Raw genomic sequence first — 15,756 nt, 5'->3', positions numbered from 1 at the left:
AAGCAACCGCAATGTTTTTCCAGAATAAAGATGGCAGACAACAATTACTGAAGCAAAAGTTGTGGGATGGCTTTGCCTTCCATACAAGTTCATATAATAAAACATTATCAAGTCATACACAAAAACATGCTCCCGCAGTTACAGAGTTATAGTGTGAATCGCTACATGATACAGTTAAGTAGAGTGGAGATAAGAGTCCAGAGACACAGTGCAGCAGACCGGACTTGTTGATCTTCGTCATCAGAGTGAAGAAACTCGCTGAATGTGAACAGGAGACAAAAATTTCTTGTCTCAGTCTTAAGGCCGGTACGTAGCATAACACCTGTTATGAGGGCAAAATTTTAGTTGGTGCCTTTAGAGGAAGTTGGATATAATTTTTTAGGATATTTGTTACTGTATCTATTATTTATGCATGAAACACTTTTAGGCTCTGTTGCTTACTTTAGCTCAGCTTGATTTATCTTGCCTTTTTATATTTGTCATGAAAGCTTGATTTTATATTTTTTAGATTTTACTTTCACAATTCAAAAGAAATTTAGGAAAACATCTATGCAAGTAATTTGTTGGTAGTAACAGAAAATGTTAAAGGTGCCTAATGGATGTAAGGGAGTGCAAATGTTTTGAATGAATCAATGTCATGGCCACCTATAAAAGACTGAAAATTATTACTAATCATACACTATTCTTGAGACATGTTGTTCAAAATTTTAATATTGTACTTCCCCCTGATAATATTATTCCTTCGGAGCTACAACTTAGATTTGTTTTTAATAAAAGTAGATATTGGAATAATTGATCTATTATTCCAGCACTTCAGTGTTTTCCTTCCCATCTAAAGTCTCACCTTCTTCTCATCTCCCTCCTGCAGCAGCTGCATGTTGCTGCGTCGCTGGCTGTCGGTTCTTCTCAGGGTGGCACTGCGATGCTCGGGCAGGTCAGAAGGAGGGGAAACACTCCGACCCTGAGGGTCAACCCAGGTATAAACATGGTTGGTGACATAGCCGCCAGGAATTCGCCCGACTGAACGCACAGACAGACAAAGTTTTTTACTGCCCTTCAGCACCTGAGGAGAGGAGAGGAGAGGAGAGGAGAGGAGAGGAGAGGAGAGGAGAGGAAATTCAGGCCACATTATAATGATAACTAAAAAATTTGCATTTCCCAGAACATAATACATGAGTTCAGGTTTAAAGAGCAAAGAGTACACACAAAATCAACACTTCAATCAATTTAATTTGAATTTATAAGGCCATCACATACTCCCACATACATATTTGCATGGACACAAACAGAGGTTATAGCAGTGAATATTAAAGAGAGACACAACACTAAAACGAAAGGGAAAGGGATATTTTGCAGAAAATTAAAGATTACAGAGAAGCAACCAATTTTTGCAGTGCTTGTCCACCACCCAAGAACCCCAAATGACAAAACACTCACACAGCTACACACAACAAACACATTTCTACTGAAAATTGCTGTTGGCTGTGCTTCCTTGCCTTCTGATCGCTTTCTGTATGTGCAGTCCCTCTTCAGAGCAATGTATTCCCATGTGCCTGGTGGTCTGTGAGAAATCAGACTGAATGGGGTTGAAACTCTCACTGATCAAATATTCCTTGTGCACCACCAACACAGAAAGCACCTCTATTTTCATTTCAGACTAAAAAGGATCACAAACGTTGCTGATCACTCCAAGACCGTGCACTCACTTCATGGGTATAATGCTTTTACTTTTCAATTTATGAGTTTTTAAAAGAATGAGATTGTCAGGATGGAAAGGTTTCATATATGGTACTTCTCAATAAGCGTTTTGTGTTAAAGAATATAGGCATATCAAACCATTCAACAATGTCAGGATCATAGTTGTAACTGGGTGAGAAGGCCAGATGTCTTTTTACCCAGTAACTTCCTCCAGCTTCTACTGGGGGATCTTGCTCCCACGTATCAAACAGGTTCATGAACCACTTAGTGACTCAATATACTATAGAGGCCAAATCACTGAGATTGTCACAATATCTTGTAGGATGAAGCTAGCTTTTGGAGAAATCTCATCTCAGCTGCTTGTATTAGAAATGTCATTCCTAGAGACACAACTGAAATCTCATGAATGCTGGTGAGAGAGAAAAGCAGTACTGACTGGGAAATTTAAAGGTTTAGAGCTCAATGTACCCTGATTGGGTACAAAGCCTTCATTGGTGCAGCCCAAGGTTCACTTCATGATTTCATCATCACACATACTACTAGGCCTGTCACAATAATTACGTTATCGACTTATCCTACAGCAGGGTTTTCACTACCATTATATGACTTGGATGAAGTGCCTAAGTGTTTTTTCACAGCGCCGAATAAACAGAGAAAAAAATATGCTGAGACATGCTTTTATGTCATTTCTGCTTGTGCTACTTCTGTCCTCTCGTCTGCTCACTGTGTTGGATTTTCACTCCACACACACACACACACACACGCACGCACGCACAGGTGAAGTGAAGGTAAGGTATTACTTAGTGTTTTTCCGGACAACTGCATAATTCCAGCCGGAAAGTTTGGAAGAATAAGTCCAAATGGACTAGGTTTCAAAGCTGCACCCCACTGCTCCAGTGTGGGAATATTTTGGGTTTAAGCTGAACGAGAGAGGAGAGCCCATTAACGCGAATGAGCCGGGAGGTCGACTTTGTTTACAGCGGCATTACGACAGTATATTGCTTTTTAAGGAATGAATGACTCTCTATACCCCTGTGCCAAATGTTTAATATTTATTGGAATGCAATTTTTGTTAACAGAGCCTGAGAGTCCGTTTTATTTACTGTTTTGGTAATGTGGTTTTATTTTATTTATGTTTAATGTATTTAGTATAGTTCAAAAAAAATATTTTCAATGTCTGAATATTCTTAAGAATTAAAAGTTCATTCCTCTTTGAAAGGATGCACTTGCATTATAATGCTGTTATATTATCATTATATCAGTTGCATAAATTGGTCTTAAAATTACAATATTATTGTTTATCACAATTATTTCTGGGACAATACATCCTCCCACAAACGTTGTTATCATGACAGGCCTACATAATACTGCAATGATGACACATCGGACAGCCCTCTGCAAATAGTTGAGATGTCAGCCCAACATCACCAATCATTTTCAGAGCTCAGCTGTGCTTGTTATATTGTACATGAGTGACAAGCAAACAAGAGTGGTAACTATGTGCACCCTTAGCAGACAACTGCTAGGTCAAGTCAAATCTCAAAAATGCATCCTTTTTGATAGTAGGCAAGCTGTCATTGTTCAGCATCCTGAGAAACCCTAAACACATTATACTAGCCGAACAAGAAAGTGATTTCTCCTCAATAAAAATGTCCTTCCTCTCTCTCCATCAGGATCTCTCTTCTTTATTCTCTAGATGTTCAATATATTTAAAGATGTCTGCTACTTGAATCAGTGTTGCCATTTAGAGTAACTTTAATTTTCTGTGTACTGTTGCAGATGCATTGTTCAGCTGTTTGTGGGTCTGCTGCTTAGATTTATAACAAATGCTCCATTCTTCATCTTTTTAAAGAGCATAATGCCATTGCATTTCAGTCTGTTATCTGTTGTTACTTTTAAGTTTGTTTTCTTTTTAGTTTTTTTTTGTTTATTCAATAAAAACAGTAGTGCCACAAAAGAGGGAAACCAGAATGTCTTTTTGATTTTGTTACCCTGTCAAAATTTTGATAGTGTTGATGACAGAGGCCATTTCCAGCAAATGACACGTGTCGGACCCCTCTGAGCCACCAGACATCACTACAGGGTCCTGGGAAATGCAATCAAATTTGCACTGTTTCCAGAATGAACATGCTGCACATGTAGCAAAAAAAGGTGAAATTTCCTGAAAAATTAAAAATAAAAAGTGGAAGGTGGAGAGACATAGGAAGGACTAGGAAGATTGCAAAATTCAAAAGTTAAAGTATTAAATATTTTAATAGTTTAGCTGGCAGTATGACATCCATCAACACTTCACTTGATTTCCTGTTAGTACAAAAGGGTAAAATATTTGGATTTCTTGTATACTAACTGCAAAAACTGCATAATATGAAGTATGTAGGACATACTGTACACTATTATTATGGAACTAGGACACAGCTATACACAGCCACAGTTTCTCTCTTAGACACTTTACCAACCAGCTAAAGAGCATCACTTTGATTTATAGTTCCAAACAGGCAGTATCATGGTGTGTGCTGGCCTGAGAAATGTAACTGCATTTAGAGGAAATGGAGGAAGAAGGCCAAATGAGCAGTGTTTCAATGCAATGAGTAGCAGGAGTGCCAGGAGTTAGGGCAATATGACACACAAGGAGGAAAGGAAAGGTTATGGAGGTGGCAGAGGGAGGGCAGCAGGTTTAACAGGCTGCTCCGTCCTTTGAATAAGAAACAGTGGTAAGTGACGAAGCAGCCCTGGTACAGTGGTCCTAATGTGTCGTACTTGGAGGAAAGTGCTGATTGTGACACTGGGCTGATGACGCTCAGCCCTGCTTGCAATCTGAACAAACAGCACTGCGAAAATTATGGATTACACAGCACAGCATAATGGGAAATGGCAATGGCAGGTAAACTGCTTTCAGACTATGCTGCGGAAAAAAAGTAATGCACTTTGATAGGAGTCCAGGCAATCCATTTCATACACAAAAGCTGACTGCACAAAGCCCGGCTGTGGAGGCAAACCAATTCCATCATTTAGAAATGCATGGTCATATAATTTAGGTGGTTTAAGGTAGCCGGTGTCAGGAAAATTATAGCGAAAGAAAGGACTTGACGTGAGGCATGAGGGATTAAACCATAAAGCCTTTTTATGTAAAGAGTCTGTATCAAATGGCCCCAATGATATTGCAAACTCTATAATAGGAGTAGTTAAATCTCCAAATGTACTGTAAATAGAAATCATTAAATTATGTCATGTCTTAATATGAATTTGTGTGCTCAAGATGTGTTTTGGAAAAGGATGATCTGGAAAATACAACTACAAAATCTGTACAGAAACTCAAACAAGTTGATAATTTACACATTTACTAGTCTGATAAGATCAGCTGAATGTTTCTCTTACCTTGGCCCATCTGGGCACACGCCCAGTTTCACAACACCTACCACAGATATGTAAATGATAAAGTTTCCGATATGAAATGTTAATCAATTAATTGGGCCGAGTAGTGCTTGAGTGGACAAAGCGCAGTCACACTTACTAGGGAAGAACTGCTTGAAAAGTCTAAAAGGTTAGATTTAAGGATCTTCCACCAGTATACTACCATTGATAAATTCACATAAAGACAGTTTTGATGGAATTTACTAATATTTAGACGGTCTTTATTGTGCCGGGGTCCCAAGGTCTTCTGTCTACACTTCAATCGCATCTTGATGGCTTTGTTTCAAATCCATTGTGGTGGTGTTCAGAGGCAAAATTACTAAAATTGTGTCACTGTCCAAATACTTATGTACCCAACTGTATATATATTAGGGATGAGCATGATTAGTTGATTAAACGGTTAAACGTTGCTTCCCTCACTAGTTGGCACCAGAAATACTTGTCAGTAAAACTAATTCTTAATACAACGCCGTTTAACTGTTGTGCCTAAGATGTTACGCAGCAGCCCATCTCTCCCCTTGCTGATGGCCGGATGTTGTAAAGAAGCAAGGTGGAAAGTGGGACAGAAGACATCTCGTAAAACCAGCATGGTTTGGAAGTTTTTTGATCTAGGAACTGAAAACAAGGTTGTATGAAGGCTGTGTCAGATCAAACTGGCATATAACCACTCGACTGAAGCAATGCATAACCACATTCAGTACAGGCAAGTGGGCTTAACCTGTAAGAAAAGAAGGCAGCTGGTGCTAGCACTGCTAATTGTTAGCCACACTAGGCAAACCAATATGACATGCAGTGTTTCCCATTAATTACCCCAGTAGTCATCATTACTGGCGGCCCACCAGTCTGATTCGTCCCGCCACAGTTTCAAAATGAACCGAAAACATTTTCACATTTCTCATAGTAACACAAAAGATATTTTGTCATGTTTTGCGCTGTTGCTTCATTGTAGAGATGTGCTCAGCCCCTCCTTGCCCTGCTCCTCTCTCCCTCCTTCTCTCTCTCTCTCTCTCTCACAAACAGATTGACTGTTAGAGTCAGACTGGCCGACAGGAGAAATCCCACCACATCTTAGGGCCGGTGGACCAGCGGGAGCACCCAGTAACTGGTTTTAATGTTGTGGCTGATCGTTGTATGCCCCACAACTCTCTACATTGGTTCATAGTCTTTTCTTTTTAAAAGCTTTTTTTTTTTAAAATGATATTTGTTGCTGGGATCCATAAAACCCCCCCCACTAAATGTGTCTTAAAAGTCACCAAATCTAGTGATAAAATTGCAAGGTTGACACACTGGACATTAAATGGAATTAAATGCTCACTTCTGTACCTGATGTCCTTTTCAAGAACACAAAGTCTCTGCTTTCATGAGGGTTCAAATGAGGTTTTGGTTTGGACAGGCAGATTTATGAGAGTTAAAGAAAACGCTCCAGCCATCTTCTGTTAAAGGCTTTTCTTCTTTGCTGCTGGCAGATGATTTGGCTGCAGAGTTGAAACCACTCAACGCCAATTGTTCTTGCTAATTGCACGTTTAATAAGTTGTCACGGACACACATCATACAGACGCAAACACAAGTGCATCAAAGCGTGCAATGTTGGTACACATTCACACACAAACAAAAAAAACAACGTGCTAAGACACACATCAGATGTATGAAAGTGATACAGACATGGAAAGAACAAGAAACCGAAAAAGCAGCCAAGTAAGTTGCCTTTCACCCTGTTTATTTTTCTTAAAGACATGCTGACACCACACAACACTACTCAAAGACTTGTAAGGCTCCCAGCAGCACAACCTGAGAGTGTTTCAACTTGATGTACAGTGAATGTCCTCTGATGCACAAGGGGCAATAACCTAGCAACATCCAATTTAGCTTGTTGTGATTCCTTCATGAAGCAGAATGGATGAAAAAGCTCAGTGTGTAAACGCTATGCTCAAGGCAAGCATGCAAACTGCTTCCAAAAATGTTGGAAAATTGTAGTGAAGTGTAAAAATACAGGCTCTCTCACATCATATAAAATGACTGGTTTGATTGTTTGATTTTTTTTTTCCCAAAAAATTTGCATCTCTACAGGATATTTTGCTTTTAATGCATTTATCGGTTGCGCTATTGAAACTTGCCGCTCCTTTAAGAAGATGTTAAGGCTTCTAGATGTCTGTTTTTGATTTACATGTGTCCTAGATTATCAATATCAGTTATAGGGGTTGTTTTTGCAAGACTTTTTGCTCAAACCTGGATTTTGGGCTTTAATAACAATAGTGTCGAGTAGTACAATCAAGCTTTAAGTGTCTAAGGAACCTACAAATTTGAGGATCATCACTTCGGCTCCATCTATGTTTTTGGGAACACACAAATACAGAAAAGATAGACCTAGTAACATAATCTTCCTGGTAATACAAACAGTGCAAAACAAAAAGACACCAAAAAAAAAAAAATAGCGGTAATTTCTAAATAATTTGAGATTAAAATGACTGATTTCTCTTCTCTGGCACTGCTACATTGTTGGTTGGGCATAGTGTGTTTGTTCAATTACAACAGCCAGCAGTGACGGCAAGCCTTGTGACCACTAGAGAACAAGCAAGCTCTAACAGAAGTGGAATGTATTTGTTTGATGGCTTGTTGGAAATGCGAGTGCGGCTGGGAGGAAAGCAGATCCGTCAGCGGTGTGAATGGATCATAGCCATCGATGCTGTGCAGCGTTGGCACAATTTTCAAAGTCAGATTCATCTATCAGCTGTATGTGTTTGTGCCTTTGGGGGGAAGTCAAAGCGCGTAACCAGCAGCCAGCATGCCTGTGAGCCTGTCGATGAAGTGTTTCCCTGGCACTGAGGGAGAGCAGAGAATAAGCGCTGGAATCTCATGTGCTTGTTTCCACATTGGTTCAGTTTGCATGTGTTACTCTGACATTAGACCCACAGTGTGAGGGTTTCACAGCACACAGTGTAGTCAGAAAACATCAGGACAACACTATGTTTTTATTGTTTGGGCTAAAGCACATTAGATATGAAATCTAACAGTCACTATGAGGTTTTTAGTTAAACAAATTTAACAAGCAAGCAGTACAGGTGGTTGCAGTAAGGGCCTGGTAAAGCATCGGCAGATAAAATGCCAGATGTCTGCAGATGTTTTTGGGGTGAGACATTAAACTGCAAATGATTAAACAACATATTAAATATGATTTCCTTAGTCAGTTTTATACAAACTATTCCACTTGCAAAGTGACGTATAAAAACAACTACATATCCTAATCTGATCACCTGATGTGGATGTCAATTTCCTCCAATAACAGGGAAATTTTAGCGTTTGTCAACCTAGGTCTTAACCCCTTAATGTTCGGTCCTTATCCCTTAATGTTCAAACATTATGACTACACATGGTCATGATAACATTTTTAACCCACCTGTGTGCTCCCTTTTTCATACTGTATAGTGGTGATCAATGAAAACTGACTCAGCCCTTTGTCTCTTTGCTGCCCAGTTTGTTATAACAGGTGTGGGGAATAGCCGGGACTTTTTATATGTGGAATTTGCCATTAGACTCAGTGACAGGTTTTTGAGGATTTCTGTTGAATTCAAGTTATTTTGAGAGCTGTTGGAGGCTTGTGCTCCTTTTTCTGATCAATGTCATTCTTGCCAGTGTCTGTGCTTCCCAGAGCTCTGCAGCAGATATAGTGAGTGAACAACCAGTAGTCATCATAGACAAAAATATGACTCTAATACCCAGGTTGACAAATACAAGAAGTTTCATTTCAAATCCAGTGGGCTAGTACAGATACAGAAATACTCGGGCTACTTGCTGTATATTGACTTATACATTCATGTGTCTTTGTGTGCGCTGTTTTACCACGTGTGAGAGCCTGCACATGCACATTTGTTGGACATAGAGAAGCAGTTAGGCCCAAAATGAAGTAAACACTTAGAAGGATTAATATGTAATTGACAAGGCCGCCAACACAGAGACTTAATGGAGCCAAGTCATCAATCACAGGGATCAGCCAGAGGAAAACATTCACAATGCTCTGCCCAAGCCATCTCCTCTAATCGTCCCATTCCCCAATCCATCTCTCACTCTCTATTTTTCTCGTTTATTTGAATGAATGTCCTGGACCACCTGCTTACACACACATAAACACACACACACACACACACACACACACACACACACACACACACACACACACACACACACACACACACACACACAAACACACATCCCTATAGGATGCATACAAGACACAAACAAGACAATGAGACCGACAGGAAATGTACGGGAAAAGAGTCAATATGTAGTGATTAACAGATCAGTATAAGGCCCACTGTAACCTCGCAGTTTTTTCATCTCTCCTTCATTTCAATGTTTTCAGCTGTTGAACCCATCTTCCCACCACACTTTAGGAAGTCACTCCATAAGGTATGCATCATAATGCCAACAATGCTGCTATGCTATTACTATTTAACATTTTGCGGTGAGCAGAGAGAACAATTGATGCTGGCAAATGTCAAGGATGATAACAAAAAGAGTGTATAGCTGTTATCACTGTGACTGTGCAAGAGAGTATGCAACAAAGCAAAATCAATGAAAGACAGACATGTCAACAATTGTTTTTATCGTACAGATAATGCTTGTATTTATAAGAGTGGCAAGACACCAGAAAGGTGAGAAAGTGGTGGAGACCAATTTGCTTGTTTATTGAATCTTTTCCTTCACAGGACCTTGAAAGTTCTGTATTAGACGGTTAAATTAGTACTGGACATATTTAAATCTATTCAAATCTCCTACAGTTGTTTATTGCATTTTGAATTGAACTTAGTGTTACAAATTTTTACAAATGTATCTTTTGTAATTGCCTTTCCCAACCCATGGCTCCTAATGCATACCAGGCCATCCGAGCAGAGACTGCTCTCTCTTTCTCTCTCTCTTCCTTTTTTTCTTTTAAATTGCAGGCTAGGGATGTGTTTTTGAGTTTTTCCTATTTTTGAGTTCAGGCTTCGTTTGGAACTTGTACTGAAGTGGGAATTTCAGATACGTACTGTATGTGATAATGGGTTATATAAATAAACTTGACTTGAAGCACTCTGGATTTCTGGAGAGGTCAGAAAAAGGTTTTTATAATTTATTGATGCTTATGAAAAAAATCTGTGGGTCCAACATACATCATAGTACATGCAGTATCTGTTCTGTATCTGCGAGCAAATACCCTCCTCTTTCACACGTATGGATTTAAGTCCAAACAAAATTATCCGAGGATGAGGTTTCAGGACCTCCCTGCTGTGAAACAACACTGCTATCTGCTACACCAATCTTTCGAAAGGGGTTACACAGATGGTTAATAAGTCCTAATTTCACACTTATCAGCATGGACACTGAAGTGCTTGAAATTGTTCAGAAAGAAACAGTTTGTCAGGATGGCTGGCGTGGCCATGGATCAATCTACCCCCCACTTGTTCCTTTACACCAGCTCATTAATCAAACTCGCCTTCTATTGCTCCTCTCTTCCCTCTCATATCTCCTGTATTGAACGCCATATCTCTCAGTGGCTGTTATTTACAATGCCTCTTCCCAGACACAGATGCCCAACATCTTCCACTGATATTTATTCAAACAGAGAGGACAGATAATGAGAACAGCAAACGCCGATTCATGGCTCAGTCTCCGCTTAAGTTACGCACATTTCTCCTGCTCTTCTTTGGATCTGGATATATAGAATTTTTTCTCTTTTCCATATTGTACGACTGGGAACATTAAAAAGAATGAACATAATCAAATCGTCATGTTCAGAATCCCAGTGGAGCCCTCTTATTGTGCATGTGTATGTTTTTGCTTTGATATTTAAGTGTTCGTCACTCTTTCCATCAACCTCACCATTATATCAATGGACCCTCTCTTGTTCTAAACTATAAAAAAAAAGATTCTGTGCCTGCCGGTGACTGAGGCTGCCAGTATCATAAGTTTCTGCAGCTCACGGGGACTCTATTAAAGTGTTCCTCACAGAGGAGCGTACCTCATTGATGTACCTCCTCGTTCTGACGAGAGCTTCGCCTGGAGCCAATTGGGAAAGTGTCTGAGATATTAAAAGGGATGGTTTTAAGTAATTATCAATGCTTCGGCTTGAAGCTTTGCTAAAGGATATGCCCAGGCAAATTTAATTAAAGCAGTTACAACTATTCAGAGAGGGTGCTTAACTTAGAGTGAAAACATAAATTATGCCAAACATATTCTTTCATGAAGCATGGTGGAGCAGGACTACATGCCTCATTTTCTCATTTTAAGATTTCATGCCAGAGAGTAAATCATATGATATCAGATTATGTTTTAAAAATCTGAAACGAAAACTAACATTTAACAGTCATACAGGTTACTGCAAGCAAAAATATCCTTCTATCATTACCTCTGTATTTTTTGTTCTTTATTTCTTTGTTTTTTGGTTTGTTTGTCTGTTTGCAGGATATCAGAAAAACTAGAAGGAAATTTAGTGAAAATTTAAGGCATGCACCATGAAAAAGTGGTTAGTTTTTGGTGTGAATTGCATCACCTTAACACTAGATTTTTACTCATAACTCCTGAACCATGAGACATAGAAGCAATTGTTTCCTGGAATCCTTAATTCATGAGAAATATAGGATACTTTAATAGACCCTGGGATTTGTATTTTTAACAGCTGCTCTTACAAATTTAACTGTCACCAAATTTGGTGCTAAAATTATATGGATTAACCATATTTTTAAAGAAGTATTTTAATGTTGTCTGACATACAATTTTATATAATTATATATATAATTCAATTTTTTAAAGTGTAGTCTTTTTAACATAAACTGCCATAATGATTAAATACATTGTGCACTATCAACTCTGTGCCGATGAGTCAAAATTTGATGGCATTTCACTTATACACGGTGCTACAGCAACATAATGAATTTAAATGGCTGTAACTCAGTCGTCATGAGTCTGAGTCACTTCGAATGTTTAACAATTCATCATGGTTAAACCCAAAAATTCCCAGACAGTATGAAGGTGTTCTGCAAAACACATGGCTGCCAGCACTTTTTGTGGAGGTATGTGCTTTCTATATTTGTATATCATATTTGTGACATCTTAACACAGAGACAAGAGAAAAAACTAATGTAAGCATTTTATTAATGAAAAATTGTTTTGATGGGTTTACTAGAATCTGGATATACATGGGTTTGTTGCATCCTAGGCCTTTAACAACTGTAACTAGTACAACAGTTTAGAAAGTAGAGTGTATAGTGTGTTGCCAAAGGACATTTCACACAAACAGCACTAAGGCATTCACAGTTGAAGATGACCACACATTAGGGGTCAAACACGTGACATCTCTGTTAGTGGGCGGCCTTTCTAATCAGCAGGCCACCTTAGTGTCCACCAACATACCAACAGTTTCTCCATCTGGACGCTTTATTCATCTGCCCTCATTTCCTTAAGACATACTTCTTCAGGCAGGAGACATAAATTATGGAAAACAGCAACTGCAGCATCAAGGCTGGAGCTAGTTCATGTCTGAATAGTGTATAAGATGGTCTCATTACGCACCAGTAAACTGTAAGTGTCTGCAAGTGTGTGAGCATTTACTGTATGTCTGTGTGTGTTTTTCTGTGTCTGCATGTTTGTGTTTATCTTTGTTTTCAGGCAAGTTTGTTTGTGTGTGGGAAGATCACAAGACTGTGGAGGCAGTAAAGTTTCCTCTTTGTTACCTGGGTAAGAACTTTTTCATGCCTGAAGAGCTGCTGCATGACTAACGAGTAGAGATAGTCACATTATGCATCGCTATACATGAGTGTACACTGTAGAATGTGAAAACCTTTTTCTGAACCTCTGTATGCATGGAAAACTGATATCTTCCCCTTTTCTGTTACAAAATATACAGTATTGATAGGTCAAATACTGTCATGCTACTGACCAATATGATACACTGTAAGTAGACTGTCATTTGGTACCATATATATATCTTGTCAGTGTCAAGTCTATTAAGTTAATAAGTGTGCTCAATTAAAACAAGCCTTCTCCTGAGAAGTTTACATAGGTGTAGAGTGCAGATTCAGCTTTATATCAGCAAAATGGATCAAGGAGGCTGACCAAGAGGTCAAAAGTGTGGCTTACATTAACCAAAGTTTACACAGTTCATGAACAGTTCCATATATCGTAGTTGTGTTAGGCACCAGTTCAAATTTAATGAACGATTAAAGATCCTCTCTAGACGTGTTTTAAGCATATAAAAATACTCTGCTTGTGATAATAATTTGTATCTGATATGGTTTTTCCACAAAAAGCTCAATTACCTCATTAAAAACAGCGAAACATATTTTTGAGTGGTGGGGGACTTTAAGCATTCATGGCATAAATTCAAGAGTCAAGTCAAGTCTTCTGGCTGCTCACAGGCTTCAAACCTGCCATAGTCAAACAAGCTCTCGTCTTCCAGCTCTAAGCTCATGGAAGACAATAGAACTAGGAGTGTTGGTGGTAACCATGGCATTAAAAGTAGGCAAATTAGCTAGCTAGTTAAGCAGCTAACAATTATATTGCCTATGTAGTGTAGCTTGATGTTAAAAAGTACTGACAAGAGGTTTTGTTAGGAACAGTATTGAAATCAGCTATTGAGTAAACGGCATCGGTATCCCTCAGAGACTTGGAGCCTAAAGGAGCTTTTCTGACATATTTATTTGTTTTTTGTCTTCCTTCCTATACTACAAATTTTAACAATACATTTAGAAAGCAATTTATATTATTTTAACTACACAAAGGGATCATTTCTGCAATTTCAGTTGGACATATCTGAAATGAAAAGTTTCATTTTTTAAATTTCAAATAGGTCTGGTACCTACAGTCATCTTTGTCCCACAGAGCAGAAAAGAAATAAGCAGCTGCAGGATTCTCATCAACATTCCTGTCAAATAGCAAGCTGAGCCCACAGGAAGTACCTGAGGCCTAACATCACCGGGAAGAATGGCATGCCCCCCCAAAAAAACCAAAAAAATAAAAAATCGGCTTCACAATGTTCTTTTATTCAAGCAGACACACACACAAACACACACACACACACACACACACACCACTCCTACACATGCATATTGTATGCAGCCTTTGTCCTAGGTCACCTTTGATGTTGCACATAGCACTATTGTCATGTGACATTGGAAACATATAAATCAACAAATAATTACTAAAAAACAATAATGCAAGTCAATGAACAATGAAATAATTAAAGGGTATCGTGTAAAGAGTGTTATTATGTGCATAATTTTAAGGAGGTCTGGTTAGAAGTGAGTGTGTTTGTAAAAAATCAAATGAGTCCAAAATGTTAGTACTTTTAAAAGAGCACTGATTGTCACTGTCATTATCAAACTATTGTTTGTCATTTGATAATGCCAACACTTTCACAGATTGCATGAAATAATGAATAATGAACCTCAAGTTTATACTATATAAAACACTCATTATTTATTTTTCATTAATAAAACATGAATTTATTGGTGCCTATTTAGAAAAGAAAATTGCATAAAAAATACAAAACTGTGTTAAAATGAAATTGTAACATAACTGAAAGTCTGTAGCCAATAGCAGCTCTGTGGGGATGTACTTTGGCACAGCTGTCTTCCGAGCTAAATGCTAACATCAGCATGATAACATGCTCATAAAGACAATGTTAACATGCTGATATTTATCAGGTAAAATGTTCAAGTGTTCAAGTGTTAGCATGCTAGCAATTCCTACTTTGCAGTAAACACCGGTGAGGCGTAAGGTAATGTCAGTTTTACAGGTAGAGTATTTGATCATAAACCAAAGTACTGGAAAAACTAAAATTTTGACATGTTGATGGTGCTAGAGGAAAAGTCAAAGGAACACCAAAGTCGGCAGAATTCATCCCCCGAGGACTATGAATGTCTGTACAAAATGTCATGACAATCCATCCAATAGTTGTTGAGTCATTTCATTCTAGACCAAAGTGATGGACCAACTGATTAAAAGAGCGACAGACTGGCAGCTAATATGGCTAAAAAGTACTGTTTGCAGTGGAACATTTTTAAAAAATCCTGCTTTTTCAGTGAAAATTGAAGACGAGTAACCGACAAAGAACATATGAAACGACTGGATTCCTATCACACTGAACAAATAATATTTCCTACAGTACATAATAGAAAGCATACCATAACATAAGGGTATGTGAACCTACGCAGCTTCAATAGTATTGGATTTACTGTTCTGCTTTACTGTGTTTGATTTAAGTTCATACAACATCATGGACCGTGGAGACAAAATAGATGGAAGGGGATGCAAATGAGTATGAGGAAGGAAGAGAGGAGACAGATCCATTTTTTATTCCCCTGAAGTCTTACATGTCTTTTGTTACAGAGAAAATGTCGAGGCACCTGGTGGTCTCACAGCATCAAACTGTAAGCCTCTGCATTATCCTGCATTAGCACTGAATCATTTACCAAACGTGTGCTGCTGGAGGGAGAATAACTGTGCAGCAACAAAAGCTGTCTTGCATGTATAAGCTGCGCAGCAACACCAACAACATCGGTCAGTCGTAAATAGATTACACATTTGTTTTTCAATGTGATATCGATTTAATCTCTTAAATAAAACGATCCTTGTGTGGCAGGCATTTCCCCAGCACATATTATATTTACTGT

The 15,756-nt window shown here is 38.6% G+C and overlaps 1 protein-coding gene across 4 annotated transcripts in view; it reads right to left on the bottom strand.

The window, feature by feature from the left end:
• Window positions 1–15,756, bottom strand: part of whrna (whirlin a) — a 122,612-nt gene that overhangs the window by 65,991 nt on the left and 40,865 nt on the right. For all 4 annotated transcript variants that reach the window (XM_040156627.1, XM_040156630.1, XM_040156629.1 and 1 more), the window contains exon 2: window positions 845–1,063. In XM_040156627.1, coding sequence (XP_040012561.1) covers window positions 845–1,063 — 219 coding nt within the window. The remainder of the gene's footprint in view (window positions 1–844; window positions 1,064–15,756) is intronic.

The sequence above is a fragment of the Xiphias gladius genome, chromosome 20, assembly GCF_016859285.1.
Source record: "Xiphias gladius isolate SHS-SW01 ecotype Sanya breed wild chromosome 20, ASM1685928v1, whole genome shotgun sequence".
Classification (NCBI taxonomy): Eukaryota; Metazoa; Chordata; class Actinopteri; order Istiophoriformes; family Xiphiidae; genus Xiphias; species Xiphias gladius.
This window is presented reverse-complemented; position numbering and strand designations above follow the sequence as displayed.